Source organism: Channa argus, chromosome 1 (genome assembly GCF_033026475.1).
Source record: "Channa argus isolate prfri chromosome 1, Channa argus male v1.0, whole genome shotgun sequence".
NCBI classification, from domain to species: Eukaryota; Metazoa; Chordata; class Actinopteri; order Anabantiformes; family Channidae; genus Channa; species Channa argus.
The window spans coordinates 52,428,301-52,455,402 of NC_090197.1; the positions used below are offsets into that span (position 1 = coordinate 52,428,301).

At 38.8% G+C, this 27,102-nt stretch overlaps 2 protein-coding genes across 4 annotated transcripts in view; one reads left to right on the forward strand and one right to left on the reverse strand.

Annotated features, from left to right (window-relative positions):
• exo1 (exonuclease 1) overlaps positions 1–12,534 on the reverse strand; it is a 15,798-nt gene extending 3,264 nt beyond the window's left edge. For 2 of the 3 annotated variants that reach the window (XM_067475846.1, XM_067475853.1), the window contains exons 1-13: positions 12,468–12,534; positions 10,933–11,129; positions 10,696–10,815; positions 8,508–8,631; positions 7,754–7,891; positions 6,703–6,915; positions 5,855–6,042; positions 5,618–5,720; positions 5,310–5,523; positions 4,527–4,713; positions 1,989–2,541; positions 1,740–1,829; positions 1–5 (exon numbers count right to left, since the gene is read on the reverse strand). The exon at positions 1–5 is cut by the window's left edge. In XM_067475846.1, the coding sequence (XP_067331947.1) occupies positions 1–5; positions 1,740–1,829; positions 1,989–2,541; positions 4,527–4,713; positions 5,310–5,523; positions 5,618–5,720; positions 5,855–6,042; positions 6,703–6,915; positions 7,754–7,891; positions 8,508–8,631; positions 10,696–10,815; positions 10,933–11,093 (2,096 nt within the window). In that variant the 5' untranslated portion in view covers positions 11,094–11,129; positions 12,468–12,534. The remainder of the gene's footprint in view (positions 6–1,739; positions 1,830–1,988; positions 2,542–4,526; positions 4,714–5,309; positions 5,524–5,617; positions 5,721–5,854; positions 6,043–6,702; positions 6,916–7,753; positions 7,892–8,507; positions 8,632–10,695; positions 10,816–10,932; positions 11,130–12,467) is intronic. The other variant, XM_067475847.1, reaches the window with a different exon arrangement.
• A 1,923-nt stretch (positions 12,535–14,457) lies between these two features.
• On the forward strand, positions 14,458–22,888 carry yipf4 (Yip1 domain family, member 4). The gene is made up of 6 exons (XM_067475864.1): positions 14,458–14,706; positions 16,015–16,168; positions 17,433–17,604; positions 18,204–18,281; positions 18,377–18,490; positions 22,158–22,888. Exons 1-6 carry the CDS (start codon positions 14,649–14,651, stop codon positions 22,293–22,295), a joined length of 714 nt encoding a protein of 237 aa, XP_067331965.1. The 5' UTR covers positions 14,458–14,648; the 3' UTR covers positions 22,296–22,888.
• The last annotated feature ends 4,214 nt before the right edge of the window (positions 22,889–27,102 follow it).

Below are 27,102 nucleotides of genomic sequence, written 5' to 3' on the forward strand. Positions count from 1 at the left end.
GAAACCTATAGAAGGGAAAAACAAATGTATCCTGAAACAAGATTACAACACTGACACTAATGCACTTATTCCTATAACAAATGTCTTAAACATTATAAGTTACACACACTGGCCACTTTATTAAAAGATGGTTCTAAAGTTTTTAGCCACCCAATTTAAAATGAACGAGGGGTCAAAAACTTTAGAACTACCTCTTCTTATAATCCACTCAAGTGCAACTGCACCAGCCACTATGATCTTAATAAGAAACTGTATCAAGTTAAAAACTAAGAGAAATTATAGCATTGTAAAGATAGAATACATGACAGAGCTACTGTATTGGATTGCATTACATTGCAGAGGTACCTAATAAAGTGGCCAGTGAGAGTAAACAGTATTATGTAAACATTTAAAACATTTTGTCCAAGTTTGTTGCCACTTTTGCCCAATTTATAAACTGATTTCACCCCCCTCCCTTCTTTCCTCGATAGACAGGTTCCCCATGGGCCACAGTGTGGAAGCAGCCCCCTTTTCTCCAAAGGAAACAGAAATATAAACACTGAGTTTGAGAAAATAGAATTAAATTGGAGCTTTGGCCACAAACTTTATGTACTGTTTTTTTGAGTAGGTCATCGTAGTCTTATATTTATCAGTTGATACTTCATTTCATCCCAAATTTACTTCTGTAACTCTGCACAAAAATAAAACAACAAAACAAAGGCACTAAATCTTCAAGTAGCTGCCAGACATTCATCACTAACAGTATTTCACCTCAATATTAGCTTCACTTGATAGGATAAAAACAAAATCCCATGTGTACTAGGGCATATTGTTTTTAAGAATATAGAATTTTCAACACATATTAATTCTTCAGTACATTGATTCTGAATACTTGAAAATGTTTCAACAATCACCTTCCACAGTACTGATAGACTGGTTTTACCTGAACATTTGCTCTTTTCTCTTAGAGAAATAAAATCCACTGAATGCAGCTGCACTTCTTGTCAAACATTCAGCAGCCTGAAGGCTGCGTGAATAAGCAGTAAATGTGCCCAAACGACTACTCACTCATCCCCACTGTCCTGGTGAACTGGTTCTCCTTTATCTTTCTTAAAGCAAAATTTAAAGACTGAAATCTAAATCCACAGACTTTATTAGAGGGGGTTTGTTGCATGTTTACATTTTCCCTCTTGACACCAGTAAATTCCAGTCTGCATTTCATAAGGTTTTGTAAATTAGAAGTAGATTTACAGTAAGTGCTCTACACAGAAGTAGGTGTAAAAAAAAGGAGGGTTTATGTAAAAATAACTTAAATAGTTCATTTCTATAGTTTACATGTAAAGAATTGTGGCAGTGTTGGAATCTATTGGCAGCCTATTAACAACTGATCTACTGAAACTAGATTTTTGTCATTCTACCCAAAGTGAAGATGAGCACTAAAGTATTAACATGGAGGGAAGCTGCACCGTGAACTTTGCTAAACCAAACACCAAACATGATGGTTGTAATCAGAAAGCAGACTGTGATCTGTGCACTAATGTGACTATTAACACCAGCTTAACATTGTTACAAAATGTGTAGTTTGCCAACTTGGAGATGATTTGAAGGGGAAAAGCCCCAAAATGTTTGTAACATTTGTCTGCGTGGATTCACATTATTAAAGCTCTATAAAACAATCTAACATTGCTCTGACACAGTCTAACATAAAACTTTTTTTTTAAATTAATAAACAACCTATACAATTTTTTGCAAGAACCCACCTTTGATTTCAGGATGCCAGGCTTCTTATCTGCCATTGTTGAGAACACTGGACTCTCCTCTAGCTCTGAATCTTTGCTTGAATTCGTCACCTAAAAAACCCCAGACATGTGTAAGAGCACAAAGCCGTGCTTTTCTACACCTACTCATAAGCAGTACAATTCTGGTGTTTGTGTTAAAGATGACACAGCCACAAGATGTACAGACATTAAAAGGGCAATGGAAATGTATTTAAAGTTATTTGAACGTACAGATGCTACATCCTCCTGGTGGGAGGGGGAAAAGCTATAGCTGGTGTCCTCTTCTTTGTGGTAGGAAGTGATGCAAGGCTGGGACTGGGAGAAGTAGGCGCTGTCCTGGGACGGTGGGGAGTCTGGGAGGCTGTCACCTGGGTTACCATCATCACAGGAGTATGGACATAGGGAAAATATGTCTCCTGAAGGTCTCTGGGTCCTTGGAGATGAAGAAAAACTCTCCTTCTTGTACTGAAACTGCTCCAGACTGGACAAGCCTGAGGTGGGCTTTGGTGTTTTTGACTGTTCAGTGGAAGAGCAGCTCCCACCAGACCACTGGAACAGCCTGAGGCCCTGACTGGCTGACCTAGGAGAAATGGTGCAAGGTGATGAAGGTGGGCTTGGGGTCTCCACAGATGAAACATCAGGACCGTCGCTGTCACTTGTCTTGATGCTGTGAGAGGCCTTGTCCTGAGTGGGACTCTCAGCTGTGGGCACCACACCATGAAGTAAATCTTTGTGAGTAGACCCTTTGTTAGGACTGGCTGCTGAACTTGAACTGCTAAAGAACCTAGATGTGGGGCAAACAACCACAACAAAAACACTACATCAGGATCACATAACACATACAAGGGCTGAAGAACGATTAAAAAAATTATATAATAATAATTGTTTTGGGAGATATAATGCTAGAGGTCTACAGTTGGACAGTTTGGACATTTAACAGCCACTACACAAATTAAACCCTGCTGGTTACATTACACAAACTACTTTCATGTTCATGTACTTCTCTCTTATTTGCCTTTTCAATTCAGAGGCTTTTAAACCATTATTTAACAAGGGTCATTATGTGTAGATAGTGAAACATTTATGGAGGAGCAGGTCCCATGTTTTCTTTGATCAGCTGTTCTCATTTTTGTCCTCCTCACTTCTGTCTTCAACTTATCAGAAAACCCAGTAATGCACAGCGCTGCCTGCATTACAACCAGGTGAAGATGAATATCAATATCACAACTGTTAAACACTGGAATCAGGTCCAAAGTTCATCATCTACTGTAAAATGGTCTAATTAGCACTTTGGATCATGTGCTTTTTGTAGGCACCATGTGCTATGTGAAACAGTAGCCATGTACCCAGTGATTTGTGCAGAACATTTGGCTACAGTTGGTGTTGGACTCTGTACAGGCAGATTTATAGCAAACTTAGCAACCTCACTTGATGAGGACATAAAAATAAAAGTAGTGTACAGTATATTTCATTTATTTCAATTTGTTTGTAAGGGACAATTTGCAGTGTTAACCAGTGCGTACTTAGCTTCAGCAAGGTGAACAACAAGCTGTCAACAGCACCTACTACACAAACCCTCTAGGCCTTTATTTTTTTACAAATGACCTTTTCAACATACTGTCAATTCTAGAGCGCTAAACTACTGAAGCTCTGCTGCATTTATTAATCCATCCATCTAAACATTATTTTTTTCATTTTCTTATGTGACTAAGGCCTGAAATATTCCTACAGAAGCATTTGGGGCTGGCTGGCTTGTTTCCCCAAGCTAATTAGTAAATGATCTGCAATCACATAGTTTTTTCTTTTGTCTTTCAGTCGCAGGAGGTAGTGTGTGTGTGTGTGTGTGTGTGTTTGGATGAGTGAGTGAGTGAGTGAGTGAGTGAGTGAGTGAGTGAGTGAGTGAGTGAGAGAGAGAGAGAGAGAGAGAGAGCTGATCACTAGCTTAGAGCATAGAATTGGTGCCCAGTGAGCCACATACAGTTGAGTTTCTGCAGTGTTTTTCTTGTAAAAGCACTTAACCAGAAGCAAAATAGCCATTAAAGTGTCATCATTTCAGTGTTTAATTATATTTTAAAGAAGTGGTCTGTTTTATAGTTCTAAATATTTACAATTATAACTCTGTACTCTAAGCTGTGTGGCCAAAGCTTTAACAGTAGACTGCTGTCTCCTCTGTGTGGTGTTGGATCATGTTCAGTGTTGGAGTAGCACCATTGTTGACTGTTTGTACTAGTTGTCACTTAAATGTAGGCTTTTCTAAAAACTATTTGGATGTACTTCATTCTTAGACAGACTACCTGTAATTATGTACATAAGAGATAAACAAAGGGACCATTTTGAATCTTTGTTTGTTTCTGTATACATCCCTGTTGGTTCATTTAAGCATTGTATTCAAATTGTAATGAAAAGCTATGAAAACTGTTAAATGTTTCTTTTTAAAGGAAGAACCGATTCCATGTGTGAATTGGTTCACAGACACAAATCTCTCTCTCACTCACACACACACGGTGAAGCTCCTGTGTAGCTGGACTGCTCTTCCCAACCACTATACACGTTCTAATCATGCTCTCAGAAAGCAAGCGATTTCACCTATTTCAACTCATTTTATACAATTACCTTAAGTCTCCAGTAACCTACACTCACAGAACAGCAGAGCAGAGATGTTTGCTTAATAAAGTCAATGCATATCGCAGGTAAATGGTGTAACTGTTTGTGCTGCACACCCTAAAAACTACACACACGTTTCTGGATTATTTAAAAGTGTAAGGTCACCTGCTGCATGTGCCCTGGTTGTCCTCCTCAGCTTCCTGGTTTCTCCTCTGAAGCAGGTTGGCAAAGCGGTTGCGTGGACGAGAATGACTGGTTGAGGTCAGCTTGTCTGCCTGCTGCTCTGATCTGGATCGCTTCTGAGTGGAGGTGCAGTACTGCTGCAGCATATCCTGTTCGGATACGCTCGAGTCTACAGAAGGAAAAAATACTTATGTATGCATTATGTGTACATCATGTGGATAAGCAATCTGTATTTATTAATGATGTTTCTTCCTATGCACTTGTTTAAAGTAAGTAAGTGCATTTACTGTACCTGTCCAATTTTGAAGAATTTGTCTTTTACTTGAGTATTTCTACTTTCTGGTACCTTATATTTAGACCTTACTGCATTTCAGAGGCAAATATTTAACAGGCTAACTACCAATTAAGTATTTCCAAGCTAATTCCACAAGCTTGAGTATTGTTACTGACTGCTACAGGTCCATCCAAATATCTTCAGTACATGACTATTATTTATTATGTCATAATCAGTTACAGTCTGCTTGGACACACAGAGAACATTTTTCAAAGTGTTTACATGGGCCATGATAAGGCCCCAGACAGATGAAGGTTTAAACTGAAGTTTCTCTTTTCATAATGCTTATAACTTTCATATGAAAGAGTACAAGCACATTCAAGACATCCTCTAAATTGGTTTAAAAAAAAAGTGTAGATGATGTACAGTGAGGTTGTAACAAGGTGCATTTGTTTGGATGCAGCAATCTACAAATCGAGTGAACAGCTCACCTTCTCTCGGTCTCTTCACCTGCACCTCTCTGCAGGGCAGCCTTAAACTATCTGGACTGATGACTCTCTCCTTCCCCCTGGTGGAGGTCGGCCTGTCTGGAGTAGCAGCAGACGAGGGAGGAGAAGCAGAGGCTGGCTTGAAATCTCTACTCCAAATACTGGGTCCCACGGGGGCCACTAAGCCATTCCAGCTGCGACTGCGGGGTTTAGAAAACTGCAATAGATTTTCAAAGTAAGTCTAAATTAATTCTTCCAAATGCAAATCATTTTGATCATTAGTACTCGTTTAATTGCTTTTGATCTGATACCTGTTGAATGGGTTTGTCTGGGCTGAAGTCATCTATCCTCTCCATAGTGTTTAAATCCAGATTTCCTAAAGCCATCTGCAAGCCTTTGTCATCTCCCACATTACTGCAGTCGTCATCATCAAGAAGCATAAACTGAAAGATGAAACTTCAAATTTCCAATTTCTAGATTAAAATCACCAAGTAAAGCTAATTACAGCTGTGACATTTTATCGTGTGTTATTCAGGACAAGAGGATACAGTCCAGCATAGCTGAGGGTGGCTGGGTCAATGTGCTCTGGGTACGGGTTGAGGGGTACAACCTTCCTCCTGACAGGATCGAAGACTAACTGGTAGAGGAAGGTGTTGTTAGCTCTGACAAATCCCTCGATGTACTGCTCAGATACGACAAGATTCATCTTCAAGTACTGGCCCATCTTTCTGATGACCTAATAGTAGAGAAGGTTCAGGAAGGTTAAAAATTGTGTCATTACATTTTTTGACATCTTTTTAGTTTAGAATCGTATGTCAAAATAATGTTAAAATACAAATGCCAACTTGTTCTTTCCACAACTAAAAAGCTACAAAAAAGTTATCCTTAAGTTACAATTATATTGTTAAACAACTGTTTTCAAAGTGAGATTTTAGGAGTTGAGCACATTGGGGCTTCTGCAACCTAAAGTTACTCATAGTCGCTTTCTCTGTGTAGGTCCGTGCAGACATTCTTCCTTCAGTAGTGAATCACATCAAAAGGACGGAGGATCACTAAGTGATCGTGACTGATTTCTTTATTCATCCTAAACTTTACCCATAAATCATAAATGTCAGGTCCAGATTTGATTTCAAAGACTTTACATTTTTTATTAGGTAAACTATGTGGGTCTAATCCAACATTACCTACAGTAAATCCTCTTTCATGAAGGTGAAAATTGCTTTCAATTGAAAAAATGCCAACGTATAAAACAATGCATTATTTAGGAACTGATATCAAAGTCATTATCGATATTTTTTAACAACTTTAACTTTAACAACTAAAGTTGATTGTAGACAATACAATTAATTTAGAAAATGACCAAAATCCTTCTTTCATCCAGTTCAGATGGTCTCACCTTGAGAATATCAGGGTCTTTGGCGAGACGCAGCAGCTTACAGGCCTTGCCAAGGCCAATTCCATGCAGCGAGGCCAGATAGTCGCAGCCAGAGAGAATGCACATGTAACGGAATTTCTCCTCTGTGAAAACGTTACCCAAGGAGTGACAGCGGCCAAGGTTACTCTGGTCTATCTCCAGACCGTTGCCTTGCTTGTCCATTTTGAGAATCACCTACAGGATTGGGAAAGGTGAGGGATCTTAGCTCTGGGTAAGTCATTTGTGATGGTTGGTGTCTGCCTTTAACATATGGTTTGCTGCAAACACTGCACGAGCACTGACGTGCTTGATGTAAGGAGCATCATTAACGTTTATGCAGTAGAACAGGAAGCAAACACTAGAACCGGCCATGCAAAAGGACCTGAATAATGGTTGTTCAAACCCATTTAAGAATTGGATCAGAAAAGGCTGGATTTTATCACAGTCTGCAGTTAGTTGTTGACTAGACCACATGTCAACTCTATAAAACATGTAGACAGAAAGACAGAAACAGGGGAAGAAAAATGCAGGAGTGAAAAAGCACATTATCTAATTGTCAGATCAGCTATGATTAATTTAAAGATGCCGGAAAAAATGCAAAAAAATGAAGAACATGTAATTACGGTATTTTGATAAGTGTACTGTGGCATCTTGTAAGAATTCATAAAAACACACCTTTTTGAATCAATACCCTAATTTTTATGGTTTGCTTGCATAAAAGCAGCACATCCATAGTTGGATGGAGTTCCTGGTCCAACACTTTTCAAATCGGAGAGGTTATCGTATTTTTAATTACTAAACTGCAGAATAAACTTGCTTCTGAGTAGGTCTGAGAATATGTAGATGGGAAACCAAGCCCAACATTACTTTGGATAAAACAACAGGTCTTGTTAAATTGTCAACAATATTACCTGGCTAACCTGTTAAACCACATACAAAGAAAAGGGCCCTGCTCTGAGTGTTGACAACAGCCAACAGTAACAGGAAAACGTCAGGTGTGTGAATATGGCAACAAAGTCTCCTGGGTGTGTACCTTTTTGCAGCCAAAAGCCAATAGGTCGGAGTCTTCTGTGATGACAGCCTGTGCCAAACCAGACTTAGTCAGATAAGCTAATTGAGCATCAGCTTCATATGGAGCCACCACACAGTCAACACCTCTCGCCCTTGCAGCCTGAATCCAGGAAACACAAGTGCGTGTGAACAAACACACAAAAAACATTTCCTGTTATACGTCATTTTAACACCACCCAACACACTGCATGTAAGAACAAAAACTTCAGTAGTACAAAGTCTGTACTACACTGTATGTGTGTGAGCCGTGTGTGGAGCAAGCTGCTTTGTCCCAAACTCTCAGGAGTATTTAACGTGAGTGAACGGGCTTGTTGACAAGGTTTGTTTTTTTAGATGCAGGGCTTCAATGTTCCACAGCCTTTCTAGCTTTCTATCATGTTGTATCTTATGTGTGCACTGACCCCTCACTGAAATCAATATGGGAAACAGGCTGCTGTTACAAATGTAACTCAGGCTCTCTGAATTCTAAAGAAAGTCCTCTCATGAGAGTTTCTTATGGTCACACATGTGACTTTGTTGGAATAGGGTCTCACCCTCCTGCACACGTGCATAATGCTTGTCAAACATTAACCCATATAAGTAGATTTATTTATTTTATCACAGTTAACCTGCTAAGTGTGTTTTCATTAAAAAGTAAACAAAATCCATCAGAATATGGTAAAAAAACAAAAACCTTTTTGAAAGAGTTATTCCATACATATAATTTTAATTCTCACCTTAATAAGATTATGGGCCATGGCTGGTGTAATGTTAACACAACGGGTAAAACAGTCTCTGGCTTCAGACAGTTTGCCTTCACGTAGCAGTTGTCGACCTTTTTGAAGATTGGCTTCTCTGCGTCTTAAAAAGGTACAGGAAAGAAAAATAATTAATAATGAAAAGCGTTGCACTAGGGACATATTTAATATGGGTAAAATAAAATTCTAAAAAAAACCCAAGAAGGATGATTTGTCCTAAAAATGAAGTCTTTGTACGGCATCGTATGCTCTGAGAGCCGTAGCCCTGCATTCTTTCCCCAACTATCGCCACCAAAAACGACCTGGATAAGGTGTGTTTAGTCAATCACAAGCTGGGGGAGCAGTGCGTGGCTGTGGCCCTCAAGTAGCCTGGGTTTTCTATCCCCGCTCTAAGGTTTTTATCTTCAAGGTGTCTAAGAGTCTGGTGGGGTTTTGTTTCCAGCAAAGAGAAAAGCAGCAAAGTCACAAACACAACCCCCTCCCCTGTAAAGCATAACAAGATTAAGACGTCTCTGATCTTTGATGTTGAAGCAAATGTTTGGGAGGGAGTTGTTCAGACTCATATGTCTACAAGTCTGTACAGTCCTCTAAGCAACTTCACACATAAATCATGTTGTTCTGTTGCCATTTTGAAAGCATTTCTTAAGAGAAACCCAGCATTGTCTGAGCATGTTTGTCACCAGGTATGTGAACACTAGATTATTATGTTTGGCACAGGCCACCAGTTTTCTGAGCATGTAAAATATAATAATGTAGTTCCATTTTCTGTTATGGTCACATTTTCTCTGTGGAATTTATTTCCGCTTTCATCCAGACTCAGATCCCTTTCCCAGTGTTGGCCTCAGTATTTGCTGATCTTAGGCAACAATTATTTTTAGCCGTCAGTTATTTTTAGATTAATATAATGTGTTACTGTCCATCAGGGCTCAAATTGTTTTGTCTGACCAACACTTCAAAAAAGATTATACAGAAATGAGAGAGAAAACCAGTAAATGCAAAAAACTAACTTTTTTGGTTAAATGACAAATGATAAATTGTCCTTTATGTTTAACATTCCACCATTGTACAAAGCCAGAATAAAGTGAAAGTAGTTGAAGTCTGTCAGATTGTACAACATCTTTTCCTTTGTCAGTGTAATGTCAAACATAGCATGACGTTGTCTAAGACCAATTAAAGTTTAATAGCTTGACAGTTGATAAAACAGAGGAATATTTAATGTGCTGCACAGTGCTGCCATGCATGTTGCTGCTGCTCTACATGTATCAGCGTTTTGTTTGTGTCATGAGTAGCAGCCACTGAGGTTATGATGAGTTACTTCTTTCAGGATGTTTTTTGTAGCTGATAAATAGTTACCCTTACTAAGTTTTAAATGCCAGTATTTGGATAAGATGATGCTTTGCTTGTTTACCTGCAGAAAGCCAACATATGTATACAAAGCATAAAAGAATAATTAAATGTAAGTAGACAGTTTTGTTAGTCACTTCAATGAGGATGTAATCATTAGTTTTACATTTGGTAAAGATTGTAAAGATCTTTCCTGGAGATAAATTAGAATTATGCTAGTAATCTACCAACATTTTATCTAGCACCAACAGGGCAGTGTTTTTAATTAGTCAGCCTGCGAGATAGTTCTCAGAAAACATTGCCTATAGGTTTCCCGGGGACTCCAGTCACATTTTGACTGAAATGTTGTTGACAACTATGAGATTCATCTCCCTCAGATTGGATTGTAAAAACTGCTCTAGCTACAGCTCATCTAGTGCCACCAAGAGGCCCAGCATGTCCAGTATCATGGTGTATGAACAAACACATGCAAATACACCTGCAGTTCTGAATACATTGACAACAAATGTTTTGATTTGAAATTGGCACATTGGTAAATGGCTTGAGTTTGTTATACACCAGGATAAAGACTAGAGTGTTGAAGAATTTAAGGATCACCATCAGGACCAATATCCATCAAAAGCAGAACGCAAACCCACAGAAATGTGATGTGTCAGTAAAAACGCTTGGGTCTCCTTTACACCCATCAAGCAGTATTTTCAAGTATTTTAATATTCATACAGTGCTCATTAGGCCAATTTACCCTAGAGTTTAGAATAGCTTTGGATTCAGTCCAGGACATGAATGTGTCCTGCGTTCAGACACAATCAAGGTAAACACTTACTCTCTGCGAGCCTTTTCCACCTCTCGTTTGGAAGGTAGATTGCGTCCATCAAAAACCAGTATTGGTTTGACACCAAAGGTCAACAGCATGTCCACAAATTTCATGCAGTACCAGACATACCTACAATTAGAAGAATTTAAGTGTCATCATTGTCTGGATATACAGTCGTCCTTCATTTAATTGTAAATACTGATAAACCTTTTGTTTTTCATTCATCTGAAACATTCTATTACTTACTGATCTGTTGGTTCTCCTTTAGCGAGCTTCTCAGCACATGAAAAGGCTCCTTTATGCAGCCAACAGTATGTGTCCACAGCCACAATCTGGCTTTTGTATTTTTTCACATTAATAGGCTCTGCGGCATCTTTGATGAACTGCAGCAGTCCCGAGATTCCCATGTTCAGCTGCTGAAATGAATAATACCGATTCTAAACCTGTGAAAGAAACATACCAATACCTTTGTTTGGTAATATAATTTCTGTAAGGACGTTCCTCAAAGTTTCATCACAAAAATGTGGGAAATTCTTAGGAGCTAGCTTCAAGAGCTGTAACTATATCTTAACCACCAGAAACGAAAATTAATTTGAAATTGTCTGTATGCAACAAGGGAAAACAAGGTTTTACTATTTTCCCTGGGGCCGAACAATCACAACAAAACATTTTTGGAGAAGCTAAACAGACCTAGTCACAGTACTTCTGGTATTATTCTCCTCTACGCTTCACAGCAACTTCCCCTTCTGTAAGAGGAGCCATTAATAAGTTACTGCTTTCAAATCACAACAAAAACTAACCACATAAATTAGGTTCACTTCCTTACATGCCTTCAGAAAATCCATTGACTTGTAGAAATGTATAGTGTATATTGTGTTATTAAGGGTTGGATTAAAAAAAAGCAGTTTTTAAACATAGAATTACTCGGCTCTATGTTTTTCTGCATCAATACTTCAGACTCTTCATTTGTGTATATGAAAATATCCTCTTAGCTGGATGCTCCCCTGCACACAGGCTGTGCACTGGGCTCATCTCTTGGGATTCCTGCACCTCTACAGGTGTAAAGTGAGTTAACTAACGTTAGTTAAATACCATGTTTCTGCTTCATGTCAAAGACAATTAGGACTAGTTTATAACTAAGGAGACAACTTACTGCGTGTAATACTCTGCGCCAATTTAAATAACCGTGTGGAAATTTTAATCCTAACATTCCAGATTTAGTAGTTAAGGTTATTTTACGCCGAGCTGTTTCCAACTGTTAGCTCACAAAAAACTAATTGATTTTATTTGCGCAGATTCGGCGTATTCCACTTTAGGAATAACGTTACATTAAATCTCAAGCTAAACAATCATTATCGGGTTTGGGTTTAAGACCCCTGAATGTTTTTAAGTTGGTGAATGTAAAAATAGAAATTTCTGATATTTGACTCTCCACGCAAAGCAGACAAATAACGTTAACACAACTTTGTGCAGTGAACAACTTTTTATTCTAGTTAATCCAACCTAGTAGCCGAATCACACGGTGAATCCGTACATCTAGCGACCGATGCTAGCGGTCAGGTGTTACCTATATTTACAGGTAACACCAGTCAATGAACCAAACATTAAGCTAGTAACTCAGGGATAATTAGAGTTCACTGAGAAAAAGAACAGTTCCTCGCTCACGTTCCGCTTAAAGCGGCTCCAACCGATGTTTGTAAGGTGACGGGAGCCAGAGACACCATACAACAACATACAACACAGTTAGCAATTATTTCAGTGACTTCCTAATTAAAACTTACTTCTTTCTCGGGGTTTGCATTGACACATATGTAGCTTGGCAAGAAAAATGGTGTTAGCGAATTCAGTTTTAGCGGTAAAAGAAGTGATTCAGTATGCGCTCATGCTATTGGCCAGATGGACAGAAGAAAGGGCGGGGTTAAAGGGAAAAAGGTTCGCTTCAACAATTTACCGCTACTGCACGGTGTACTTGCAGCGCTGGTGGGACAGCACTTCTGCATGCACTGCTAGTTTTCCCGCTCTTTCCAATTTGTGAAATGCAGTACGCTGGTATATACATCGAGTAGACAGGTGCATTAAAGATGAAATGTTATCAAGAGAGATATTTTGTAAATCACTCCTATAACATAATCTTCCTAGAGTAAGACTTTGCGTAAAAATCCCAAATGCATATGCTGTTGCTGATTTCTTCAGCAAAAGTTTTCATTTTCACCCTGTGAGTGTACATTCAAGCTTAAAGCAGATGAAGCTGTTTCCTGGTACACTTTAATTTCACAACTTTGAGTTTTACTGTTTTAAACCTGTTTTCATCTATAAATGTTCTATCATCCTCTTTTACAACAAAGAACTATGCCAAAAATATCTGTGTCTGTATTTCCTATATTTCCATCCATTATCTGTCACCACTTATCCTATTTGGGTCGTGGAGGGGGTGTAGTGTTCAGTTGTAGAGCATTGGGTTGGGATGCAGAAGGCCACTGGTTTGAATCCAACCCCACTATGTGTAGCCCTGCCTGGCCATCAAGGGCCACTAAAGGGCCACCCTGGTGCGGTGAAAGCCTTGAAAGTATCACAAAAGAAAAATGAAGAACCAAAAGATTGGTGATGCCATTGGTCACAGGCTTGAAGTAGTTATTTGCATCTAAATATTAAGTCTTACTCACTTTAATCTGTTTTAAGTCTATCCTTTCCAATACTTTTGCTCACATCAAAACAAAATAAATACATTTGAAATGAAACCCCTTACGACCCACATCTTGGTCCCAGTTACTGTTTGGTTTATTGTGTTAATTATGACACTCGAAATGAACATGAGAAAGTCCAAACACAAGAAGTACAGTTATTTTTATCAGCCCCACGCTCACATTAGTCCATGTTTTACCTGCAGTTTGCTTGTCTTGCAGTCATCCACAACATGACAGCTTATGACTCTATAAAGCCGAAGCAGCCTTGTCTGGTTTACGACTGAGGTCTTAATTAAAAGGCACACGCTGCAGAAATTTAGATTTCTGTTTTCTGTTCTCTCAGGTGAACACAAATACTTAAGGTTCACACCCTAAAGTGCACTTTAAGTCTGAAAGGAAAAGTAAACATTTTCTTGGGCATCAATCTGAATAAGTTTATAATTTAAAAATGCCATTTAGGGATTAGCAGTAAAAAGAAAATGTGTGTTAGCATAAACCTCTTTTTACATTACTAAAAGTAAAAGCACACATGCAGAATGATGTGTAGTGCTTTATTTTTCTTTATTTTATTTTTACAAGTACATTGCAACTCAATATTGTTACAGCGAACAAAATTAACAATGTAATATGTGGCATATAGCAAAAGAAAATCAAATAACAAATATACAAAACAAAAACAACCGAAAAGGTAAAAGCAAGAATCAATATATATTTACAATAATTAGATATTCAAATTGAAAAACTCGTTTTAATACAAAAAGAAATTACTTATTTTTTGAAGATAAGTAGTTTTGTGATGTTATTGTTATTTGTCCAAAATGGACTAAATGGATCAAAATCTGTGGGTTTTTTCTGTACCAACATAAGGTCAATGCTTAGCCGAAGTGTGAACATAATCGAAATAATATCCGATCGACGGTAACATTTTTCAATGTTTTAACATTTTTAAAATGTTTTAACATTTTTAAAAACTGTTATATAAATGGTTGTATACTGCTGCTGGTTTTGCTGTATTAACGTGTGTGCGACATGTCCCAGCTTTGTAAAATACCCCGAACGCCTCATAAGACGTGTCTCGTTTCCCAGCATCCCCTGCATTTCCTGCTTTGCACTGCAGAAGGGACACGGAACGAAAACAAATTGCGATAGTTACTCATAAATGATGAGCTGTGATCAATGACAGCGTTATTAGCGCTTCCAGACACATTTTACTGGCCGCTGCTTTAAATGTAATTTCTCTGGATCTGTCGCGTGTGACAGTAATAAAGAAAATTCACGATGCAGTTCTCTCCCACTAACGGAGATTTCACTTTCGTCTCGTCGACAGAGGCTGAAGGTAGGCTAACTGCTCAGCTAGCAGGCCGAAAAGCTAACCGCGTAACTTAGCTGTTTGTCAACATTCAAACAGCTGGATTGATCCCGTAGGGACATTATGTCGCCTTGTTACAGCTGCTGTCCGCATGAAAGTATAACAACGAAAATAACTTTAACCAAACTAAGACATTGAACAAATCCAAACTATTTATCAGTAAGTAAGAAAAAAACCCAGCTAGAGGAGTAAACATTTCAGAAAATTTCTGAAGGTGGCAGGACTCTGAGTTGCATCTGAATTCAGAGGTATATAGGATTAAGAAAACACCTGTGCTGCAGGTCACAGTGTCAGACAAACGGTTCTGGAGACGGACATACTGGGGTCGCTCAGTCAGGTAGTCTAAGATCTAAGGAGCATGCTCCTTAATTTCTCCCCCAGCAGGACAGGCTGGATTGTGTTAAAAGCACTAAACATAATCCTTACAGACTGGGGGGTCTGTAAGGATTATGTTTAGTGCCGGGGGGGGGGGGGGGGGGGGCTTGTCCAGTGGGGTGTAGCAGGTGGATGAGGGTGTCCTCAACCCCCGTTGAGGCTGATAGGCAAACTGCAGGGGGTCCAGAAATGGTTTCACCAGGGGCCAGAGGAAGTCCAGGACCAGTCTTTCCAACTGTAGTCGCTGGGGACACTGGGGAGGGCCACTGTTTTCCATCCCACCTGCACCTTCTCCAGGTGCAGGCTCAGGTTGAAGATGTGCTGCAGGATGGCACATAGCTGTGGGGCACAGGCTTTCAGTAGCCTGGGGCTGACTCCATCAGGACCTGCACATACCTTGTGTTTTTATAAAGTAGCGAACTGATCATACAGTCATTCACAAACAAATAATAAAATGTTGGGGCATATGTAGCCTGCGTTGTGTATGTTTAAAAAATGAATAGTAATTAATCCTAAAGGGAAAATGCAGTACAACAACAACAAAACAAAAGAGGTAACTGAGAGATGTACAGCAGTTCAACCTTTTTTTAAACTTTGGCAGCTACAACATTTTTCTCTAATAGCTGCTGAATGTACTGTAGCTGTACAATAACAGTTTATTGTGCATCAGTGCAGGTGAAGCAGCTATTACTCAGGTGTAGAGTAAGAGTAACAGTAAAAGTAAGTTCAGATTTGTCCTCAGCTTTTAAACATGATTAACAATACATTTGCTATATGCAGAATATATGAAGGATGGGCACTGGTTACCTTTAGGATTGAAAATGCAAAAGACAGATTTAGAAACATAACAGAAAATGACTCACTAATGTACAATATGTAACAAACTAATGTTTTCTACAGAGCTCAGTGGCACCATCAGTGCTCCGGACATTAAACTAAACATGAGCAGTGACAGCGTTAAAGACCCATACGCCACCACCTTCCTGAGACAACGAGGCTACGGTTGGCTTCTGGAGGTTGAAGAGGATGACAGTGAGGAGAGTAAGCCTCTTCTGTGAGTACATGTTTTTCTCTCTCTCTCTCTCTCTCTCTCTATATATATATATATATATATATATATATATATATATATATATATATATATATATATATATATTGCTTTTATACAGTACAATTGTTGTCAGATGTCAGTGTGACAGTTGAAATTAACTTTGGGAGACACAAAACTCAGAAAAACTACAATAGCTCCAGGTAGTTGACTGCATTAGACACCAGTCACACCTGGCTTTATCACCTTAGGGCAATTCATACAATGGTTCCTGTTGTACTATAAGCTATTCAAGTACAGGAACAGCCTTGGTGGAGCTACTACTTTCAAACAGATCACGCCAATGTAAGATACAATTACAAAACACACCATGATGTTCATTACACCTGCATTAGACGTCCTAACCATTAACTTTATCAGTACGCGGTACCAGGATGCACTGGTAATCAGATGACCAATAAAACATAAGAACATAAAAGCCTGTAGAACCATATAAAATTAACTTACAGAGACTTTTACCACAAAACCATATTTGGCCTCTGTTGCTTTACTGTAGAGTGGTCAACAGTGGCCTCTACAGTATTGAAGAGCGGCAACAATGCCAACATGGATGAAAGTGAGACACGTTGCAGGCATTGTGCACACATCTGGAGAGGAGCTCCAGTATGAGTTATCATGTATTGAGTTCCAGCTTTTTATTGGGTTGGGCAGTCTTTTTAAATTGAGTGCTGTGTGATATATCAGAAAATGAAAAAGGTGCTAAAGATGCTATTATTGCTTGTTTTGCTCACTGTACAGTTTATTTTTTTTTACGTCTGCAGCAATGCAGCCTATTTACCTAAATGGTAAATGTTCTGCACTTATACAGCCGTCTTCTACCTATTGCCACTCAAAGCACTTTACACTGCTTCTCATTCACCCATTTGCACTCACAATCACACACACACACACACTCACACACTGATGGCGGAGCTGCTATGCTGCTGGCCAACACCCACCGGGAGCAACTAAGCTTGGGGGTTCTGTGTCTTGCTCAAGGACACTTTGACATGTGACCAGAGGAGCCAGGGATTGAACCAACAACTGCGGCATTGGTGGACGACTGCTCTACTTTCCTGCCCCAAACTCGCCTTACATAAAATCATGATGCTCTGATGATGTAATGCTTCTTTTTAGTATTGTTCTTTTTATATCCGGTTCTTTTGTCAGCAACTCTAATCCCGACAGTCTGAGTTCTACTTTTAATGTATAATGTTGTCTTTGTGAACAGGGAGGAGCTGGACATTGACCTTAAGGACATCTATTACAAGATTCGATGTGTACTGATGCCAATGCCATCATTGGGTTACAACCGACAGGTAGTCAGAGACAACCCGGATTTCTGGGGGCCCCTGGCTGTGGTGCTGCTCTTTTCAATGATATCCATCTATGGACAGTTCAGGGTGAGCAGGGCATTTGTGTTCCAGTTTATCACCTGCTTCATTTGTTCAGCCATTTCGACGGTAACAGTGCATTTACTAAAACCGTTATATAAATTATTTTATACTGTTCCTGGATTTTCTATTAGCCCTTTTCAGCCTGAACTTAACTATATGGTACCTGACATTTTCTATAATTAAAGCTTTTAAGAACCTTGTGAGGCTTTGATCCTAGGTTTATCGTTATATTTCCATTTCACAAGCTGCTGTTTATTTTTTTCAACGCATTGAACAAAGGCTGTTGCCAAGTCCTCAAAGTGACTGGACCTAGTTTTTCAGTAGTATCATAGCAGTCTGTGCCACCTCTTAAGCACTAGCCTGGATTTAGTCCCAAGAAATAAAGCAGCACCCTGAAGTGGGCAGAGAGCAATTAAGACAAAAGCAGAACCGGTGATAATAGATACACATTGTGTTTTATTAGTTTATTCTAGGATCAGACTTATGAGGATAAATTAAAGTAAAAGTGCAGCATTAATTTAAAGATGTCAAATTAAATTTCACTATATTGTGGAGCTGTGTTTTTTTTTTTCACAGTTGACACTAAACACTGCTTTACTTAAAAGGTTGTGTCTTGGATTATTACCATCTGGATATTTGGATCACTAACAATCTTCCTGCTGGCTCGTGTTCTTGGTGGTGAGGTAAGTGCAGTTGACACCTCATCACCAACTATGCTCAGACTTGGCTTATCATTGTAAAACCTTTAATTATAGATCCCTATTTTTGTTTGGTGCAGGTTTCCTACGGTCAGGTTCTTGGGGTGATTGGATATTCCCTTCTTCCTCTCATCGTTATAGCCCCTCTGCTCTTAGTGATCGGGGGGTTCGAGATGGTCTCTACACTAATTAAAGTGAGTTAAAGTGCCTTTTATTTTTAAGTGTCTTATTTTTTAATGTGTAAAAATAAACCTCAGAATAGATAATGTCAGCACTGCTTGATCCAACATTTCTTATATTCTAAGGGTTTGTGCATATTTTTAATGAATGCTTAATATTATTACTGAGGTTTTGTCTTTATTACACGATTTGAAGCAGTACAATATTCACAACCTCTGCAACCATCTCACACTAAAGTGAAAAATACATGGTTCAGCTTGATACATGCAGACATTGACAGTACTGATCTTTGTTTTCCTGAAAAACTTAAAACTTCTGTTGTGTCCTTTTGGCTTGTCGGTCAGTAAAACAAAGAAGCTGTGAAAAGGGCAGAATTTTTACTCTTTTTGCAAAATGACCTGAACAAAATGATAGATGGTGAAGGATTTGTAGAGGTGGTGATAAATAAATAGATTGTGGTGATATTTGAAGTAGTCTATTGTCTTTTATTAGTATCACAGGTGTCTTCGGTCGTAAAACGTAGTCCTCAATGAACTGCTGGGATCACTGTGTAAGCCGCACTAATCAATGGACAGAGACGGATAAAAGAGTTGTCTGAGGACATAAAAATAAAAATTTCTACATACAACACCATCTCCAAACAGCTTAATCAGGTCTGAAAATGTATTAAGCTATTAAGAAGTTTAAGGTTTATGGAACTGTAGCCATGGATGTGATCAAAAGCGGCGTATTGAGTCCAGATCAGTCTAATTTTGCAGCCTGAATTTGAGTTGGTCTTAGTTTTTGTCTTGTTACGAAAGCGTAATATAGCTTTAGGATAATTTTAGTCCTTTAAATTTTCTTAATTTTAGTGTTTTAGTCACAAAAACTCAAAACTTTGTGTTTGCTAAAACTTTATTCATTACGGTTTGTTTGAGAGGTACATTAATAAATTAATAACATTAATACAGACAGATTTCATTAGCAAACACTGTTGGCTAAATGTCAAATTATTTTAGCTTTTTATGCTGCTGCATTTTCATTGTAGGCTCAGCTGTTCTTGCATCAACTTGTCTAATTTTCAGCGTATTCATGTGTTTGATAAAGCTTTTTTCTTATTATTAATGGTGGTGTAACAGGTTGATCAGCTAAATTAACTTTTAAGCCAAAGATGGTTAAGCTGTTTCACTGATCAGGCACTATTGTATATTATATATAATATTACAGACGGTCGCTCCAAAAACAACTTGCTACAGCGTCGGTTTTGTTGTCACCATAGCAACAATTATGTGGTGATTGTCTAAGGCCCTTACGAGGACTGTTGATGTACATGTGAATAGGTTTGCTGTTGCTCTCTGACTGTAGGATGTGCATCTGGGCAATAACCACACTGGCGACAGAGTCATAAATCTAAGCAGACAGTGGAGACAAATGTGTGAGGGGGGAAAAGTTTCCTCTAAATGAATCTCAACATGGAGAAGCAAACTTACACAAATCATTCTCTCCCTCCGGAGGCGAGAATAGATGTGATCAGCTCTTTCCCCCCCTCCCCCTTTTATTTTATATCTCATCAGCAAATTAACTAGATCTAGTGAAAAACTGAAAATCTTCAAGGAATCCTGTTTGTTTATGTGTTTGTCTCCCAGGATAATTTGCCAAGATATATTAAAAGCTGCCAACAGGTCAGTGTAATGATTGGGTATAAAGTGAGCAGGTCAGAGAAAGTGAGTATTTTAGAAGTAAAGCTGGTCCATTGCTCTGCTAATCTAACGCTGAATGTTATAACATTCAGCTTAAACGGCTACATATGCAGCCAATTAAGAAGACATCTTTTTTTCAGGAAAGGTCTTGTTTATTTTAGCAACAATGTCAAATCACATGCTGCATGATTTACAACAGCATAACTTAGTAGTGAACGTGAGACTGTAATTAGAAAAAAATAAATGTGAGTTACTTTAAAACAATGAAAACATCACATTTCCACAGTCAAATAATAATATTGTGTGTCCTGGTCACAGTGTCAGTTTAAAGCTCATCAGTCTGTCCAGTCTGTCAGTCACAGTGGACAACAGTGGAAGAGGCTGGACAAGCATGTGGGACAAGCAGTTAACAAACATTCAGCAACAGACATGGAAGTATTAGAGCAGCCCACAGAACTGAGTGCGTCTGCTTTGTGCTGTGCAACGTTTCCTTTCCAAACTAATCATGTTAATGATCTTGGGTTTTTAAAAGTCTAGTTTGTTACACTGTTGTTGACTGTTGCTCTGTTTAAAATGACTGAAAGATTATTTAAAGACAGTGCAGTGATTCAGTTTAGAGGTGAAACAGTCAAACAGCCACTATGTGATTTGTTGACCAATGGCTTGAATTGCCAAAAATATCAGCACCCATTCTGACACATTTTTTGGCTTCTGACAGAACCCAGAAAAAACCCTTGACAAAATTATTGGACAAAAAACTGGACTCATTGCTGGCCATTTCAGAACTCTCCAGAGGTTTTTTGTAAGTGTGTTTCAGGTCATTGCCCTGCTGGAAGAACCATGACCTCTGGTGGAGACGCAGCTTTCTGACACTGGCCCAAAATTCTATGGTAAACATCAGATTTCATGACACAGTCAGGGCGTCCAGTGCCAGAAGCAGCAAAGCAACACAAAAACATCTTTGACCCTCCACCATGTTTGACTGTAGGGACTGTGTTCTTTTCTTTGAAGGCCTCTTTACGTTTTCTGTAAACAGTACCAGGACGTCCTTTACCAAAAAGTTCTACTTTTGTCTCATCTGTCTCCCAGAAGGGTTGTGGTTTTGTCACATAAGTTTTGGCAAAGTCCAGTCTTGCTTTTTTTTATGCGGTTGTGTCAGCAGTGGTGTCCTCCTGGGTCTCCTACCATAGCGTGTCCCTTTTCATTCAGATGTTCAGACGGTTAGTGTGAGCTGACACTGTTGTAGATCAGCTTGAATTTGTAAGTTGTTTGGTGGTTGTTTGTTTCTTTACCCACCATTCGAACAATCACTTCGTGGTAATTTTTCATTAATTTTGCTCTTCCGTCCACGTCCAGGGAGGTTAGCTACAGGGACATGGGCTGTAAACCTCTTAAAGATATTGCGCACAGTGGACACAGGAACAGTAAGATCTCTGGAGATGGAATCGTAGCCTTGAGATTGTTCATGTTTTTCCACAATTTTTTCTCTCAAATGTTCCGACACCTATTTATACTTGTTTCTGTTTTCCATGCTCAGTGTGACACACAACACAAAGGTCGAGTCAACGTTTCTCCATTTTAACTGGTTGCATGTGTGATTACTGTATTGCTCTCACCCGAAACAGGAGGGTATAAATACAAATTACAGGAGAATCACATGCTTGAAAAGCAATAATTTCTTACAAATTTGTGTTGTTCCAGTGCAAACAAAAACCATAAGCGCATGACTACCAACACATTTGCAATTGGAGCAATTATCTGACAGAACGGCCAATACGGTGCCAATATTTTTGGCCATGTGAGATTTGTACACACTGGAACTGTGTCTACACACGATATATTCAAAGAATACATGTTGTAGTGATATTGTAAATGGCCATTTTAGACTTACTATGATTTTTAATGCTAGTTAACCTTCTTTGTGCCACTTGAAATGATCAGTGTCATGTGATATTTCTCTGAGGATAATTGAAAGGATATTTTGTCTGTTCTCATCTTTCAGCTGTTCGGAGTCTTCTGGGCTGCATACAGCGCCGCTTCACTGCTTGTCGGAGATGAATTTAAAACAAAGAAGCCCCTTCTCATATATCCTATTTTCCTTTTGTATATCTACTTCTTGTCACTATATACTGGTGTGTGACCCGGTAAGTCTGAACTGTGGACCTTATAATGGACAGTGACCCTGGAGCAAGCGGGGGAAAAGTTGAACTGCAGAACGAGGACTTTTGTAAAAGGAGTCTGTTTCTTTTTTAACTCTGTTCAATTCTAAATCGTGGGGGTGTTGGGGGACATCTGTCAATGTATTTAGTTTTGCCCCTCATGTCTTTGGTCAATAAAAAGCATATACTCTCACAGCTTAAACATCAGTACACAGATTTCTCCTTCCCAATGTAATATGCTCGTAATGACTTCTGTCACTCTAACACTGAATGATGTGCCAGATATCTGGATATCAGATCCACACGGGAAGAGATTTTTAAGTGTCATGTACCAGAAGAAATGCCCATTCATGCTTTTCATTTTCATTTTCAATGTCCTTCGACACATCAACGCCTGTTTTTTTTTTTTTTACTGATTGATTACTACGTTGTACAATAACACAGTTGGCCACATATAATGTTTATTCAAAAATTCTTTACTTTGCAATAACCTGAAACTTGTCCTAATAACCTAAATGACATAAAATCTTGTTCGATATTATTAGCTTCATATTAAATTATTAAGTTCATATTATACACGTTTTCTACATTTCTTTATCTTTTCATTGATCTGTGTTTTTCATTTATTTATTTCATGTATTTCCACATTTATTTTTTTGCCACATTTCCAGAGTCCAAGTCAGAAGTGTCATAAGCCATTATCCTCTATTCTGCTTTTTTCCTTCCCATCCAAAGTACAGTGGATAAGTTACCAGCGGCAGCAGAAACCACTGTGAGGGAGGCAGTTGTCCATAAACAAACTTTCTTTAAAGAGATTACAGGATGGGCTTGTAATGCTCGAGTCTCACTGACAGACTGCTGGACACGGAAAATGAAATTACGAGGAGCCTGAGGAGAATCTTAAAAATCTTCAGCAAGGCCATAAAGTTAATTTTTTGGAATTAAAAAGTAAATGTAAATTTCTTAACTTTTGAAGAATCAACAGACATAAATAAAATGATCAATTACACTGTTTGGTTGCAAATCCTTTCCAGTGAACAGGGGTCTTCACCAGCTGTGGTAAATTAAAAACTAATTAGTAAACAAAATCAACTTTTATTCTTTTCCTGAAATAGAGCTACGTTCTCTTCATCAGATGCAAGACACAGCATTGGGGGGAAAAAATTATAAAAGATTTTTCACAAAGATTTAGGTTTAACAACAAATCGGACAAGAGCTGCTTTCTCCTTTAAAGCAGAAACAAACATTAAAATTCACCATATTGCCAATACTGGATAATAAAGATGCACGTATGCGTTTGGACTCAGTCCTGCAGGCACTTAATCATCAAGTTACTGTGTTTGACAACAGGGAAATAAGATCCGTGTGTCATCCCCAAGACTTTTCTCTCTAAGCTGCAGAGATATTTATTATTATATTGTTTATATACGTCTTTGGCTTGAGTTCAGAGTTCATTACCATGACACCTGATCACTGAAGACGGTGGCTTTAGAAGTTCCTGCTCTGGTGATTGAAAATGGGCCCCACTACGTTTTATTTACTGTTGCAGTGTGTAAAGCTTCTAGTCTTTAGTCTCGTACAGCATGACATGATTCACAGGCTTCCGATTGCATTTCCATCTATAAATGACAGTTTAAGTGAGTGAGACCAGTTGCATTGGAACAGTGGAGTTGAAATAATCTCCTTGCTGCTAGAGATGAGTTAAACTTAGTGGACTTCATCTTCTATCTTAATATGTGTTTGTTGGTGCTACATTGCCTTGATCTGGAGCAGAGGAGCAATGAGCATCAGTCATACCAGTCAAACACAGAAGATACTGGAAGGTTCTTAACATGATTGTGTGAACTTTAACAGATGAGAAGGTCCTAACCCAGTGTTTGTAATTAGAGGTTTACAACAGGCTGTTTATTGCAGGATTAAATATATGTTCACATCACAGACATTATGAGAGGAGGGGCTCAGCAGCACTGCTTCTCCAAACACTGTAGAGTACAAAATTAACAAGGGGGATATAGAGATCCCAGGCTGACTTTCAACCGATAACATGTAAAAGACCTATTATTGAGAGAGCATCCTTCAGCAGCTTCCGATTCTGATTGTCTCGTCTTTTGACATCACACTGGAAAAAGAGAATAATTGGTAAAACGTAATTATATTACTTCAATTGGTAACATACAATGTAAGTTTTTACAAATCAGTTTTTTTTTTTTTCTGAAACACATTAAACCTAAATGAAATCTTAACAGACTGTGAATCAATGCCTAGAGAAATCATCAACCAACAACTTTAGTACAACCTTGTTGTACATGCATTTTATACTGTAGTTTAAGAATATCTGTCTCTTGGTTCAGTTTGAGACATAGAAGGGGTCCAGAGAAAAGTCCAGTCTCCAGCAAGAGTTTAATATTCCATATACACAATATTCAACCCTTCCATCCACAGAAAAGTGGGACCTTCTAACCATCACAAACCAACGTTTGCTTGGGCTTTGGCTTGAAACAAATTAAAAAATGCATTAAATACACAGCATTTGTCATTAAAAACCATTTTTTATGACTTAATACTACTTAACACAAAAAATGGGACTGACACTGCCTTATATTGTTCCAATATATTGCACACAAAGGTAGTTTAACATTTTTGTGATACTGCAGTGAATTTGCAGGGATCAGGCAGCTGCTGTTAATATGTGAAAGCCTCATGGAACTTCTAGGTAAGATGTCTGTAACTGGGTAACAGTGGGTCTGAGGAGGTGGCATTGCAGTTTCAACAGGGATGTGGATGCTTATGACTCACTTCCTTATAGCAGTGTTCATCTAATCAAGACGATTTAAATTTTATGCACCCAGATCTTCATCTCAGTACAATGGAAGTGGATGAAATTTCTTTCAAGCTTTTCACCGATTTAAATCAGTCCCCAGAAGCATGATATTCAGAAATTGTGTCCCTGTTACACTGAATAATGTACTGTGTGTAGTACTTCATCTTCGGTAGAGCAGTAATTCTCTATCCTGGTCCTCAAGGATCCCTGCACTGCTTGTATTTCATTCATCCCAGTGCAACCTACTGCTAATTTTCTGAGTCAGGTGTGTTCAGTCAATCAGAAGCTGAGAGATATCAAATAACTTTGTACTTCTTAACTCCACTATGATCTAAGATGGTATCTATCTTCCAGATTCTTATTGACTGAACGCACCTGATGAAGGCAACCATCAGTGGGCAGGGCAGCGACAGCTGGAAAACAAGAAGTGTTACAACACTCGAGAACCTGGAATGTCTCCCATTGCTGTATCCAGATTAACAGGGACAGTATTAAACACTGCTGGTGGTAAATGCCTCTAATGACATTTTAATACTGTGAGCAGCCGACTAATTTCAATTTGATTTGAATGTGTTGAAGTCAGTAATCTGAGCATAATAATTTTCTGATGATTAAAACATCTAACTGTTAGCACTAAATGATGATAAACTGAGACAGCACACATAGCTACTGTCAGGCCAGGTTCTCCATAGGTGACACAGATGTACCTGATCAAAGTTTGCATGGTGTCGACAGTCTTCCTGGGCAATAAATCTCTCTTCCAGGGGCAGAGGTGAGCATTTATGAGCAGCAATATGGTTTCATGCTTAGAAAGAGTCCAACAGATGCAGTATTTGCTTTGAGGATGCTGATGAAGTACAGAGAGGGTCATAGGGAGTTGCATTGTGTCTTCGTAGATTTAGAGAAAGTGTATGACAGGGGGCCGAGAGAGGAGCTGTGGTATTGTATGAGGACGTCTGGAGCGGCAGAGAAGTATGTTAGAGTGGTGCAGGACATGTATGAGAGCTGTAAGACAGTGGTGAGGTGCTGTAGGTGTGACAGAGGAGTTCAAGGTGGAGGTGGAAACAGTTTCACAGATGTAAGGTCTTCTCTTTGAAAGGTGCTATACAATTTTTTAATTAAGAATCATAAATAATAATACATTTTACCTTTCTCAACACTCAAGGTCGCCTTACAGACACAAGACAAAGCAACAAACAAATTAGCGTTAGTAGTATAGTATAAGAAAACAAAGTTGAAATAAATAAACGGTTGATTTTAGGTGAAATAGGCAAGATGGTGAGTTTTAAGACAGGATTTGAACATATGGATCGGTCTGATGGAAGGCAATTCCAGAGCGACAGCGACTGAATGCTCTAGCCCCCATAGAAGACTGGCCAGCTCATGGAATGGACAGAAGGTGGGCTGACGATGAACATAGGGGGCGCAGGCTGTATATGACAGAAGAAGGTCTGACAGGTATAAGGGTGCGAGGTTATGGAGGACTTCAAATGTGAGAAGTTAAGTCTTATGCAGAGATGGACTGGGAGCCTATGGAGTTTTCTGAGGATGCGGGTAACATCATCTGTGAAGTGGATTCTAGTGAGAATACGGGCAGCCGAGCTCTGAACCAGTTGAAGTTTATGGAGGAATTTTGAGGCAAACAAAACAAGAGAGAATTGCAATAATCTAAACGGGAGGCAGATGAATTACTGTGACAACCCCTGAAAGGGAACAGCCTGAAGGGAAGAGAAGAAATTTCTGCACTGGACTGAAATAAATAATAGAATAACTGGCATCTAGCCAGTGTGGATGTGCTGTGCTACAGTATTGACAGTAGCATAATGCAATGGTTTATTCCAAATTTGCCACTGTTTGACCACCAAAAAACTACTGCTTAACCCTAACCTTAACCAGTTTATTCCCATTAACAGAGCAAGACATCTGTTGAGGGCTTCTTGCTTTACCACCTCCTGTTATATATATAG

Bases quoted from the DNA above. Each gene is read 5' to 3' on its own strand.
- yipf4 (XM_067475864.1), top strand. From the start codon at position 14,649: ATGCAGTTCTCTCCCACTAACGGAGATTTCACTTTCGTCTCGTCGACA. The intron at 14,707-16,014 runs GTAGGCTAACTG...TGTTTTCTACAG, and splicing joins CTCGTCGACAGAGGCTGAAG to AGCTCAGTGGCACCATCAGT. The intron at 18,491-22,157 runs GTGAGTTAAAGT...CTCATCTTTCAG, and splicing joins TGGTCTCTACACTAATTAAA to CTGTTCGGAGTCTTCTGGGC.